General features: G+C 37.1%; 2 protein-coding genes across 2 annotated transcripts; one reads left to right on the top strand and one right to left on the bottom strand.

Moving 5' to 3' along the window:
- Positions 1 to 3,105: 3,105 nt before the first annotated feature.
- Positions 3,106 to 5,843, top strand: LOC306846125 (lysophosphatidic acid receptor 6-like). The gene has a single exon (XM_079379250.1). The coding sequence runs from the start codon at positions 3,178 to 3,180 to the stop codon at positions 4,156 to 4,158; it is 981 nt and encodes a 326-aa protein (XP_079235376.1). The 5' UTR covers positions 3,106 to 3,177; the 3' UTR covers positions 4,159 to 5,843.
- Positions 5,844 to 6,443: 600 nt separating this feature from the next.
- Positions 6,444 to 12,862, bottom strand: LOC306846141 (integral membrane protein 2C-like). Its single transcript, XM_079379274.1, has 6 exons — positions 12,615 to 12,862; positions 10,324 to 10,464; positions 9,943 to 10,131; positions 9,154 to 9,264; positions 8,507 to 8,657; positions 6,444 to 6,681 (listed from the first exon to the last, which is right to left on the bottom strand). The coding sequence occupies exons 1-6, from the start codon at positions 12,705 to 12,707 to the stop codon at positions 6,584 to 6,586; spliced, it is 783 nt and encodes a 260-aa protein (XP_079235400.1). The 5' UTR covers positions 12,708 to 12,862; the 3' UTR covers positions 6,444 to 6,583.
- Positions 12,863 to 13,499: the final 637 nt, after the last annotated feature.

The raw sequence follows: 13,499 nt of genomic DNA, 5'->3' as shown, positions 1-13,499 counted from the left end.
TTGTTTTAAAGTGTAAATAAATATGCGCAAAAATATATGTTTATATGTTTAATGCATATGTTTTATGGATTTTTTCAGGTTCATGTGTTTACATTTTAGCCAAATTTTGAACATCGTTTTTTTTTTCTCAAATAAACGTGAAATATTATAAAAACTGAAATTTACTCTAATACGTTTATTGGAAACTCAATTATGTGACCCTGGACCACAAAACCAGTCTTTAGTCGCTGGGGTATATTTTTAGCAATAGCAAAAAATATTTTTCTTTTATGCCCAAAATCATTAAGATATTAAGTGAAGATCATGTTCCATGAAGATATTCAGTGAATTTCCTACCGTAAATATATCAAAACTTAATTTTTGATCAGTAATACACATAGTTAAGAACTTCATTTGGACAACTGTAAAGGCGATTTTCTCAGTATTTTGATTTTTTTGCACCCTCAGATTCCAGATTTTCAAATATCTACAAATGAGAGACAGCACTAGCAAAAATTTTCATAATTGCTTTTAAAAAAAAAAAAAAAAAAAAAAAAAAAAAAACCACGAGACAGTTAATGAGACAGTAATCTCTGGTAATACCACGGTTGTGAATGATTGTCATAATGGTATTTACATGGTACGTACTTCAAAGATTACCATCGTGTTTCAATGATATAGTTGTAATGTTTTCGTGTACTATTAATGTTTAGACACTCCGTTAGTTAAATATCTTTACCTGGCTGTTGTTGTACAGAGAGAGTCGTTCACAAGCTGTAGTCAACATCATTCGCGTGCACGCGCGGAACTTAAACACGTGTATCGCAGCCGAACGATAGAATACATTTGCAGGTTGTCTGAATGGATTGTGGGGCAATATTCCCTTCACATCGCTTTATTTTTGCTCCCTGTCTCCTTATAATTTTGCTGAGGAGAAACCTATCCGAGCGAGGCTCCATAAACCTGTGCAACATCGACCTCTAGATGGCGCCACGACATCAAAACTTTCCTGCAAGTGAGTAGTTAGTTAACATGACATGAAGTAATAATGACAGAGCTGACATGTGTATACTATAAAACAATAAAAAAACAGTATTTGACTAATTTATTGGAATGCATTCTTTATTAAATGCAATAAAACATATAAGTAAAAACAATATATATATATATATATATATATATATATATATATATATATATATATATATACATATACATATATATATATATATACACACACTATATTGCCAAAAGTATTGGGTCACCCCCTTCTAATGAACATGTTTGACTACTTTAGTAATTTCTATGAGTACAAATCTTAATGTTAAAGCATATAATGATATTCTATGGAATTGTGTGAGTCTAATTTTATAGCAACATTTTGGACCCTTTTCTATTCTAACATGACAGTGCCTCTGTGTATAAGACACGGTTCAAAAAGACATGATTGATTGAGTCAGTGTGGAAGAACTTGACTGGTCTGCAGAAAGCCAAGTCCTGGTCCCAGCTGAACACCTCTGGTGTGACTTTATATGCAGAACTTGAGAAAAAAAATCATCACCAAACACCAATGACTTGTCCATAAGGGTACTGTCATTGACACGTCCAAAGCTGTTGAAACAGAGATGGAAATACAATTATGTTTCCATCTTTGTTGCCACAGTTTTATATAGTGTCTATGCAACTCATTGGTGTTTGGTGATGAGTTTTTGGCTCAAGGTCTGCATATAAAGTCACACCAGAGGAGTTCAGCTGGGACCAGGACTTGGCTTTCTGCAGACCAGTCAAGTTCTTCCACACTGACTCAATCAATCATGTCTTTTTGAACCGTGTCTTATTCACAGAGGCACTGTCATGTTAGAATAGAAAAGGGTCCTGTCCAAAATGTTGCTATAAAATTAGAAGCACACAATTCCATAGAATATCATTATATGCTTAAACATTAAGATTTGTGCTCATAGAAATTACTAAAGTAGTCAAACATGTTCATTAGAAGGGGGTGACCCAATACTTTTGGCAATATAGTATATATATATATATATATACACATTAGGCTAATTTGCATCCACATTACATACATGCAGCTACACAGTTTAACTTAAAAATACTAATGCCGAAATAACAAAATGCGCTGTTCAGTGTATGTGCAATATGCTCATCCTGTTTGCATTGAGCCTCCCCAACCCCTCCACCCACAGGACTTTCGAAAAGCTGTTGTATCTGTGCTTGTGCTGCTCAGCCTTTTACATCAAGGCATTTTCAGTGAGAGAGACTGTGGTGTGGCAAGCCAGTTTGTTCATCTCTCTGATCTGAAAGCAGATGTAAGATTGAGGTTGTAGCTTATTAATAATTTGCAGAAACATTTACTGTATGTACTGTATATGATATTACTGGTAAACAACATAGAAAAGCGCTGCACTGCAGGTTTGAATGGAACAGTTACATTTACATTTTAGCAGAAATACATTGTAGTTCAGATCCATGCTGACTTTACCAAGCACACAGCAGATTTTTTGCATGCTTAAGTGACTTGAGTGTGATTATTATCTGTAACACCATCAAAAGAAGCTGAAATCCTTTACTTTGCATTTTGACCAATTGCATTTCTCTCAGTACATGAAGGGGGAAGTTTAACAAAGACTCCATTTTAGCTTGCTATTGAATGATCTAAAGATCACTTGGATATGATGATGAATTATTTTTTAGTTTCCACACTCTCAGAAAAAAAGGTACAAAGCTTTAACCGAGGCTGTACAATTAGGTACAAAATCTAAAATGTACATCTTTGTATTATATTTACCTTTGAATGCTATATATTAATACCACAATGGTACATATTAGCAATTTAACAGTACCAAAAGTGTACATATTAGTACCTTTTGAAAGGGTAGCATAGCATCCCAGTGACAGTTTGGTGTCTTTTTGATACAAAAAGTTGTAGTAAACAAACACAATCCCACATGACCTATTTTTTCTGATTTGCGTTTGACCACACATCAAAACATGTTCAACCCCCCAAAGGCGAGTTTGCTCCTCTTAAATATCTGCATGTAAATGCAATTCACTGACACCTCCCACTGTTTCCTGTCGCTAACAAGTGGAACTAAAAAAAGGTAGCACACAGGAAAAAAATCGTTACAGAACCATTTCACATTTCGACACAGCAGTTCTCTTAAATTCGCCTTTATTTTTGGAAAAATGCCACACAACAACACAGATAACTGCAGCATATCTCATTTCAGATATCCACTTTTCACTTCCACCTACAGCATCGTGCTGCTGTTCGGTCTTCCTTTGAACTCTGTGTCTCTTTGGGTACTGGTTTGTCGGAATGGCTTGAGGAAATCCGTTCCGGTGATCTACATGGCCAACCTGGCCTTATCGGACCTATTTTTCACGCTTTCCCTGCCCTTTCGGATTATTTACTTCGCCACAGGTGAATGGAAGCTGGGAAATGCTCTATGCATGATTCCAGGGACCCTCTTTGCCGTCAACATCTACTCCAGCTCCATGTTCATCACGCTCATCAGCGTGGACCGGATGCTGGCCGTGGTGTATCCACTGAGATCTCGACAGTTGCGGACGGTACCGATGGCCTGGGTGTTTTGTGTGATTGTGTGGCTGATTATCGCTGGATTGGCAGTGCCAATAGCCTTAAACCACCATGAAAATGAGGACAAAGGCTGTAACGTTACACGCTGTTTTGAGAAATACACAGATAAAGAATGGAAGAATGGTTTCATAATCCTCTGCTGTGCCACTTTCTTTGGTATTTTAGTACCTTTCTGCATCATTCTGGGCTGTACGGTGGCAGTCGTGCGGCAGCTGAAAGGCTACAGCATGGCGACTTCCTCTAGCAGAACCGAACTGAGTAAAAGCAAGATTGTGAAGCTCTTTCTGTCTAACTTGCTCATCTATGCCATTTGTTTTATCCCATTTCACATTGCTTTTATCCTCTTCGGCCTGAGCAAACAAAACTACTTGCATGGAGATAATAGTCTGGATATTTACTTTAACCTACAGACTGTTACCATGTGCATGGCCAGCACAAACAGCTGTCTGGACCCCTTGATCTACTATTTCAGCTCAAAGAATATTCAAGGTAGAACCAGATGTGACTCTTCATCCAAAACCGTCGGTCTCGGCCTGGTTCAGAGCACGAGTTGGAACGGACAATGAAGCACCTTCCATCATAACCACTTCGGTTGTTGAGGTAAACAAGTTCTTTGTCTGAAAGGAAATGGTTATGTAAGAAAACAAAAAACAGGTCTTAAACCAAAAGCTGACTCACGCACGAGAGCGGTGCACATCTCTGCTCATATGCATCGCGTGAAAAGGTTACCACTCTGTTTACCTCGCTCAGGCGTCCTAAAGCGCGTGAAAAGGGAAGACAACACAGAACATTGAGCGAGTGATACATTACCTGCCAATGTGATAAAAATACTTTAATATGTTCTGCAAAACTTGCATTGTTGTATATCATCAACTAAGGTGTTTGCGTGTATATTTGCTTATCACTGAGAACCAAGGGCAGTAGCTACTGTAGAAACATTGGTCCCTCTGGTTGTATATTGCCGTTTTGTTGCATTACCTGCATTTCTACCAGCATTACAGTTGAAAAAGTGTTAATTTTGTCTGTTTTTGTGTCATTGAGCAATACATCTGAAGCGTATTTTTATTTGTCCAGGATTGCTCTGGTTTCGCATAGTAATATATGCACTTTTACTTTTGTGTCATGCATTATGTTGGTCGAAATAAACCAAGCATACTTCTGCCAAGTTTAATCTATTTCATCGTCTTGGATTTCCACTGAGGTGTGAAAAAATGAGAAACAGTTCACATGATTGCATGAAGCTGCCAAGCTGGCATAAGGAAGTGAAAGTTGAAGTTTCGAACCAACAGTGTTGGAAGTCCACACCCTCTCCTGTTGCTTCACATGAGGTTTCTTTTTCATGTTGTGGTCTGTGGGCCAAGTCGCAGAAAGGTCTGTTGCATGCGCTTACTTATCTGTAACGATCAGCAGAGCTAGGGAAGTGTTTCAACAGTTTATTGATGGATTTTTACAAGCGATTATAATTTACAAAGCAGCAAAATAGAGTGCATCAAATCAAACGCCTCATTTATTCCAGACAAAACCAGTTCTTGCTACACCAGTATGTGGAAGAAGAACAAATACATATAAATGGTACAATTAGAAAAAGTGCAAGCAAAATGAAATGATTCCACCTCAAATGAGGTCTAAGGATCTACCATGAAGTCAGGGATGGACCGTACATAAAAAAAAAAAAAAAAGGAATAGGAACAGCAAGATTTCTGCACATCTGTGCCTAAGAAAATTCACCTTCCCCTTAATTAAAGAACAGCCCATTAATTTCAGTACAGACATACTGCATTTAGAGATAACGGAACATTTCAAACCAACATCCGGTGGCTAGTTTTTCACATTTTTCTACAAACTTTATTCACACGTATTAAAGAGCAACACATAGTATTTGAACATGATAAACTGTTCTGATAATCAACAATTCTACAAACAATTGGATGTCAAGTTAGGAAATCCAAGATAAGAAAACTTATATTGCTTATATCACGTTCAAAAACTCACGCTATGACTTAAATAACAGGCTTAAAGTCATACATTTCTAAAATATGAGGTATACATCTTTTGGCATTGAAGACAATTTTCTAATACTGGATTTCTTAGCGAACACAGAAAATAATGAACGACTGAAACAGACCACAAAAAGCATCGGTCTACACAAACCGAGGCTTTACAGAGGAAGAAAAAATTAAATGCAAATCATTCGTTAGTGCATGCCAGACTTCTGAGACTAATCTCACAGTTATATTTGAGAAAACTTCCTCACTATAAAAAAAAAAAAAAAAAAAAAAAAATTAAAAATAAAATACAAATAACCTGAGAGTGAAATGAAACTACAAACTAGACACTGTGCTTCAGAATATGCAAATCAAAATCTAATGTGAGACCCTGGACCACAAAACCAGTCATAAGTGTAAACTTTTCGAAATTGAGATGCATACATTATCTGAAAGCTGAATACATTTTTCCATCGATGTGTGGTTGGAAAATCTGGAATCTGAGGGTGCAAAACAAATTAAAATATTGAGAAAATTGCCTTTAAAGTTGTCCAAATGAAGTCCTTAGCAATGCATATTACTAATCAAAAAGGAAGTTAATATATTTATGGTAGGAAACTTACAAAATATCTTCATGGAACATGATCTTTATATCCTAATGATTTTTGGCATAAGAAAACTGGATAATTTTGACCCATACAATGCACTTTTGGATATTGCTACAAATATACCCCAGCGACTTGAGACTGGTTTTGTGGTCCAGGGTCACATATAGACAAAGACAAAAAAAAAAAAAAAAAAAAAAAAAAAAAAAAAAAAAAAAAAAAAAAAAAAAAACACACTTTGGTGAAATAATTACAGTTTTTCCTTGGAAAATTTTAACCAACAAACACACAAATATAACATTATGTACAGGTTTATCATGCTGATAAAGTGCGGTTAAGCTGGACAGATGGGGAAGGGTCAGTTTTGGATTTTGCTCAGTAGAGTTAAGAACGGAGGGAAACTACAGCAGGAGTCGGTCGCAAATCTTTGTCTCTACGACAAACGTGTTCTCGAAGTGCCGGATACTGTGGCAGTTCCTGGTCTCCCTCTTATCGATGCCTGAGGAAGAAACAGATTCAAGTCGGGTTAAGCAAGGATGTTGCATGCACTGTTTTGCATAATTGCTGCATGTACAGATGTACAATTTCATGTGTTCAACATCATAGTTAACCTTTTTGTGCTGCCTGGTTCAGGAACTATTTTACACTATCATTCAAAAAGTTTAGGGTCAGTAAAATTTGTTGATTAATTTATGCTGACCACGTCTGCATTAAAATATAATAAAACCAGTAATATTGTGAAATAGGTTTTCTAATTTATTATATTTTAAAATAATGTAGTATTCCTGTGATGCAAAGCTGAATTTTTAGCATAATTATTCCAGTCTTTTTGACCCTTCAAATGATAGAAACATTTTTATTATCAATGTTGAAAACAGTTGTGCTGCTTAACATTCATGAAAACTGTGATAGATTTGATAAGATTATTTCTAAAGAAAAAAAAAAAAACATTTATTTAAAATAGAAATAGTTTAACATTTTTGATCAATTTAATGCATCCTTGTTGAATACGTGTTGATTTCTTTCAATAAAATGGTAGTGTATTTTCTCCATAGAGAAATTAATTTTTTATTGTATAAACAGATCCACTCAAAGAAAACTCCCCATGGAAACGGGAAATAATTAATTATAGTTAGTTTCTGCAAGTTAACTAGGTAATGTTACCCGACTGCACAACTAGCAACCCCCTTAATGCCTTCCCTTGTCTTTTTATTTCTAATTTACAAATATTTGTTGGTTTCAAATGTTTGTTTGGAACTGTTTTAAAGCTGGATTCATCTCAAAGCTGGTCATTTGAGGTCATAGGCTCCATTTTCTAAGTGAAAAATACATTTTTGAGAAGCTGAACTCAGCGGTCACAACCTTGGTGTGACGCAAATGTCGCAAGTCAAGTCTATTTCCTGTGGCTACCCAGACACCATCTGCACCCGGCTGAGTGAGAGGAAGTTCTTAAGGAGCCAAGCTACATCTCCCACACCTCAGCCTCTGCATCACGTCACAGAGAGATGCCCTCTGATCCAAACGACAACTCCCACAATGCATCAGTGCCTGACGTGCATCACATCCCCCTCTGTGTGGTTTCCTAACCGGAGACGTTCTGTGTACTCTACAATCGTGAGTCATGCTTACACACCTACGTGCGCACGCATTAATCAGGATGAAGACGGGTGTCACACGCACCAGACTGAATGTACCCAGCGCATGCCCAGATCCACCTGAACATTAGACTAAAGCACGCCGACTCATATAAAGAGAGGAAGCCAGTGTTGACAGCAACAGTTAAAGTGTCTGATTTTGCAAGATAACGGGGGTGACAAGAAATTAGAAAGAAAACAGGAACTAAATGAGGCGACAGACAATCACAAATTCATCTGTGCATGCACAGGTTCCAGGAACAAAACGTCTAAAAGATGATGGACAAGATTGTTCTGTCTGAATACATTTTAAAATCTAATTACCTTCAGTAATCGTTCTAATATGCTGATTTGCTGCTCAAGAAACATTCTTATTATCTTCAGTGTTGAAAACTGTTGTGCTGCTTACGGTGTTAAACTACCATTAAAAGTTAACTATTCAGCAAGGATGTTGTAAACTGATTAAAAGTGACTAAGCACACATGATTTTATAAAATATTTCAAATAAATGCTATTCTTTGAAATACTAATTCATCAAAGAATCTGAAAAAAGCTTCCAGCCTTGGTGAGTATACAAGTCTTCCTTCAAAAACCATCTCATTTTTTTTTTTATGTTTTGTAATAATATTATTCACAATGATGTTTGACTTAGCATACACCAATAATAAGTCAAGAAGTCATGAAACTCACGTCTTTGGCTGCTACGGCGTCTCAGTCTGTAGGTTTCTTTTCCGTAACAGAGCCGGTGGATGAAGGGTCCCAGCTGACGCATGTTCCTAACGCGCCCCGTCACCACCATCTCTTCCTGAATGATGTAGGTCTGGGGCAAATACATCCCCCGCTGCCAAAACACAAATGCATACAAACGGTCACATGGGGCTACGGGCTTCATTCCATCAAGACTGACACATTAGCCATGAAGAATTAAATCTTGATTGAATCTGTGTGTCACCAGGGAAGTGTTAGTGCTAGGGAAGTGACAAATTCCCTTTAGGGTTTGCATGCATTCATTTGATTACATAAAAAAAAAAAAATTCTAATGTTACTAGATGAAATGCTTCAGAACTACGGGGAATTAAAAAAAAAATAATTATACACTAAATATTTTAATATGCAGTTTCCATTACTTTTTTTATTTATTTTCCTTTTGTTTTTATATTTCCAGGTTTTGCATGACCATGCAGTTTTTATTAAGAAATTATTTCTGAAGGTGCAGTTCTTCCTTCAGAAATCATTCATGAAATATTTAATGTTTCACATTTCAGAAGTAAAGGCTCCACATCAAACACGACTCACTTTTGTTCATGCGTTACATAAAACTTTATGCAATCTGTTACCTTGACATTGACAAGCATCTCCCACAGGTTCCTGGGCGCCATGACGATTGTCGTGTTGAGTTCAATAACATAACACTTATCCAACGCAATGTCGTAGTAAGCTGTGAGTCCCTGTGTTAACGAGAAAAGACAACACCTCCGTTAACAACAACTCTAGAATCCAATGAAAGATGATTTGAGAGATTTGTTCAAGTTTCATACGTAAACCACCATTTCAAATCAATACTTTTACTCAGCAAGAATGCATTCGATTGATCGAAAGTGAGAGTAGCAGGATTTATAATTACAAAAGATTTTCCTTTCAAATAAATCAACAGTTTTAACATTCAGGAAATCAGCATATTAGAAAGACTGTGACACTGAAGACTGGAGTAAAGATGCTGAAAATTCAGCTTTGAATCAGGAATAAACTACATTTAACAATACATCACAAGTCTTATAAATTGTAATAATATTTCAGAATATTACTGTTTTAATGCACTTATGTTCAATTAAATGCTGATGAGAGAGAACTAAATGTTCTGCTGATATTCTCATAGATTTATAGCTGCTGGGGAACTTGTGGCTTTCACAGAAACATTTGCATGTACTCCTGTGCCTGGGACATTGCGCTGAATATTAAACAATGATTTCAGCAGACAAAAGGTTTCCTTAGCAATGGTTCACAGACCATCTGGGGGAGCCTTGATGACTAACACCTTCTTTTGTGCAGCCAGAGAACTAGAAGAAACTGTGCCAGAGCTAAACGGGCAGAACTTCACTTCAAGTGCTTCTAGGAAAGATCCTCACCCTGTGAAAGTCGTGAATGATGTCAGCTGGGTCGCTGCTTCCAAAGTCGGGCACAGGCACGCTGATCTGCTCGTAGTTGTCATCCAGGTAGATGCCCACGTTCTCCTCCAGCTCCTGTCTCCCGAGTAACGGGGCAAACAGGGGGTCCTCATACATCACCCGACAGTGGAACAAACTGTCCTCTGGGATCTGGAGAAAGAAAGCGGAGCGCTTCAATAGAGAGCACTTGAACCAGTGAACGGAAGACTGAGTGAAAGAGCCAGCAAGAGGTTGCTATGGTGATCGCTATGGCAATGAACTTTAATAGGCTTGTTCGTGATGCAAAATTATTATGCAAAAATAAAAGATGCTTAACGGATCCAGTGACGTCTAGCGTCTCACCTGCGGGCTGAAGTAGTATCGGTACAGGCATACAGACGCCATGATCAAGCCTGACAGGAAGATCACCAAGCCGAGCACGACGCACCAAAGGCCACTAAAGGGAGACTTCTTAGATCTTTCCGGGAGCACCAACTCATCCTCCTGGGAAACAAAACAACTTCAATTAGTTTTATGCATTCAGAGCACTTGGGATAGTTTTCATTGACTTTTTGATTCTGGATTGCAAAGGAAGAGTCCATCCAAAAAATTTAAATTCTGTCATTATTCATGCCCCCTCATTTTCTGATACAAACCTGTATGATTTTTTTTCTTCTGTGGAACACAAAAGACGACATTTTAAAGAAAGTTGTTAATTAAACGGTTGCAGGAAATACTGACTTCTATGAACAAAAATACTGTGGAATTCAATGGGACCCAAAAAAAAAGGTTAGCTTACCAACAATATCTTTTGTGTTCCAAAGAAGAAATAAATGCATACAGGTTGGCAATTACATTCATTTTATTATTGGGTGGATAATCACTTTTTTAAGCATAAGCTGACTTCATTTTAAAACATTTTTCAGAAAACAAAACTTTAAAAATTAAATCATTTTCAAACACTAAGCAAGAAAATCTTTTTTTTTTTTTGCAGTGCACCCAACCCGCCAAGACATTAGTCACGGCAGCATCTCAAGACGTCAGGTGGCGTGAGCAATCCATCCGCCTCCAGTCTCTCAGAGACGCTGGTGTCGAGGACACCAGCTCGGATCGGCCCACGCAGGCTCTGGATCATCGTGAACCAAACAGACTTGCTGACAGAGCTACTATCTCCGCCTGGCAGAGTGATATTTATAGGCACGTACTGTACTTCCACGCTCCTTATTTGTACAGGAGTTCCTATCTACGTAGGGAGGACACACAGTAGCAGCGGGTAGGAGACAGTGTGTGGGTACCAGGCTGAAAATAACAGCACTAGTATCAGATTAGATGAATCCACGTCATTTTCACTCTAGTAGGGAAAATGAATGCAGGCACATGAGGTCGAATTAAAAACGTGACGCACTAGAGAAGGGAACGTTCTGAGTCGCCCACAAATGTCCCAATTTATAATGCTTTCAGATTTCAGTTACTCCCAGCTGAAGTCTAATAAATTAATTTTAGCTTTCTAGTTAAATCCCCAAAGATTTGATGCACATTAATATTTTCCAATGAATCAAAACTGATGCATTCTGAGAAATTAGAAAATTATTAAATCTGCTGTCAGCATCATATTCCTCAAAACTGATTACAACACTCAGGAAAAAAAGGAGGATGCAAGGCATCCATTTTGTGAAAGTAAAGATCCTATTTCACCCCGGCTGATGGGATCAAGTGTGTGCCTGTCTGGGTTGGAGTGAGTACTGAGCGTTCCAGGCACATCAAAACAAAAGGCTGCGGTTATCTGCACGGTCACAGCTCAAATCAAGTGGTAATAAAAGGTTTTGCAGCTGAATAACTGCCATCATGGGAACACATAGCAAGTCCATGTAGAGGACACACACACACACACACACACACACACACACAAATGCAGCTCAAGCCGATTTGTTGTGCACTAATCTGCAGTGGCGGTTCATGCTGAGAGATGATGTAATATCATCCTGCTGTGCATCTCAATACTGGCTCGCGTCTATCAGCTGTAAACCAATGCAGAACTGCAGGTGCAAGCCTGGCAAAGTGTATAATATATACTTTAATATTACTATATTCATAAAAGTCTGAGTTGTTCAGTTTAGACATAAGACATCTGATGCTTATTATCAATCTGTAATAATAAAATTAAGACAGAAACTGGTCCATTCTCAGAAATAAGAAAATTGTGAAATCTGCTGTCAGCATAATTTCTCTTAAAAAAAAAAAAGAAAAGGTTTCCTGTGCATCTCAATACTAACTTTTAATTTTTTTACTTCAAACATGCACAAGCCTGCCAAAGTGAATAATAATATTTAATGGGGAATACTAATCATTATTGTTGTTAAGCATAATAATTGTATATATTATATTAACATTACAGTTGTGTCTATCAATCGCCTAATAGCTTTAGAGACATAATGGCACTGTTAAAGTACAATTATTAAAATGCAATATTATTTTATTATTTTAAGTTAAGCATAAACCTGATAGAATAGAATTCAAATAAAACATGTATTTTTGCTTTCTGAATTTTTTGTTTCTTTTTGCCTGGAGGAACATGACAAAACAAAGGATGGTTTCGCAGCAGACCACAAAACAATAAACAATAATGGGTGTTTAAATAGGAAGCTGTAACTCACGTGAGAGCAGGGCATGTGAATTTCCTCTTTGTCTCCATCGTTCTCCTTTTCTGGCTTCTGTGCAGTTACTTGCTGAAAAGATATCTTCACCATTTTGACGCTTCTTCCTAGTTTTCTGCAGTTAGGACGTCCAGTAGTGATTCTACTACCAAGGACGCTTCTGTGCTGTGAACGGAGCGCTCGACAGAGGGCGAATTTAAAGAGGATTCCCTCGCTTCCGGTACACTTCAAATTAAGAGTCCACCAATCAGCGTCTGTTTTCTAAAATTAGCGTCGCTTACAATTTTCGCAATGAAAAAACCTCGTCTATTAACCCGTGCAGATCCGATTTATGTTCCAAGGGACAAAAATGACGATGTTTTATTTTTACTCCAAATGCAACCATAAATAATAACCATTTGGGGGAAAATCAGTTAATCATTTAATTTGATATTTTAAAACACACATTGGATATCCCTGCATAAGCATTATCCATCCATCCATACATTCTTTCTTCTACATTCTACATCCATTCCCATAAGATTTTACCTGAGATGACTTTTATTTTTATTTAATACAGAACTTTAGTACTGCTATTTTGGTTAAAATGCTAAAAAAAATCTTGTTTTGCGTTATTACACACTGATGTACTATTTTAATTGCATTATTGGTGCATAGTTAAGATATAAATCTATTCTAAAAATGTTTTGCATAACAATGATAGTGAGAAGTCTTAATGTGCACAAATGAGCCTTGGTTTTACTACAAATAAAACAATGGTTACCACAAATTAATCATAGTCTTGTGGTTATACATGGTTTGTGGTTATACAAATGGTAATCAATGCGGCAAAAACAACAACAAACAAAAAAACATGATTACTACACTTTTACTATAATAAAACCA

This window comes from Barbus barbus (genome assembly GCF_936440315.1).
Source record: "Barbus barbus genome assembly, chromosome: 26".
Classification (NCBI taxonomy): domain Eukaryota; kingdom Metazoa; phylum Chordata; class Actinopteri; order Cypriniformes; family Cyprinidae; genus Barbus; species Barbus barbus.
The sequence above is the reverse complement of the archived record's forward strand: the minus strand, read 5'-3'. Positions and strand labels throughout refer to the sequence as shown.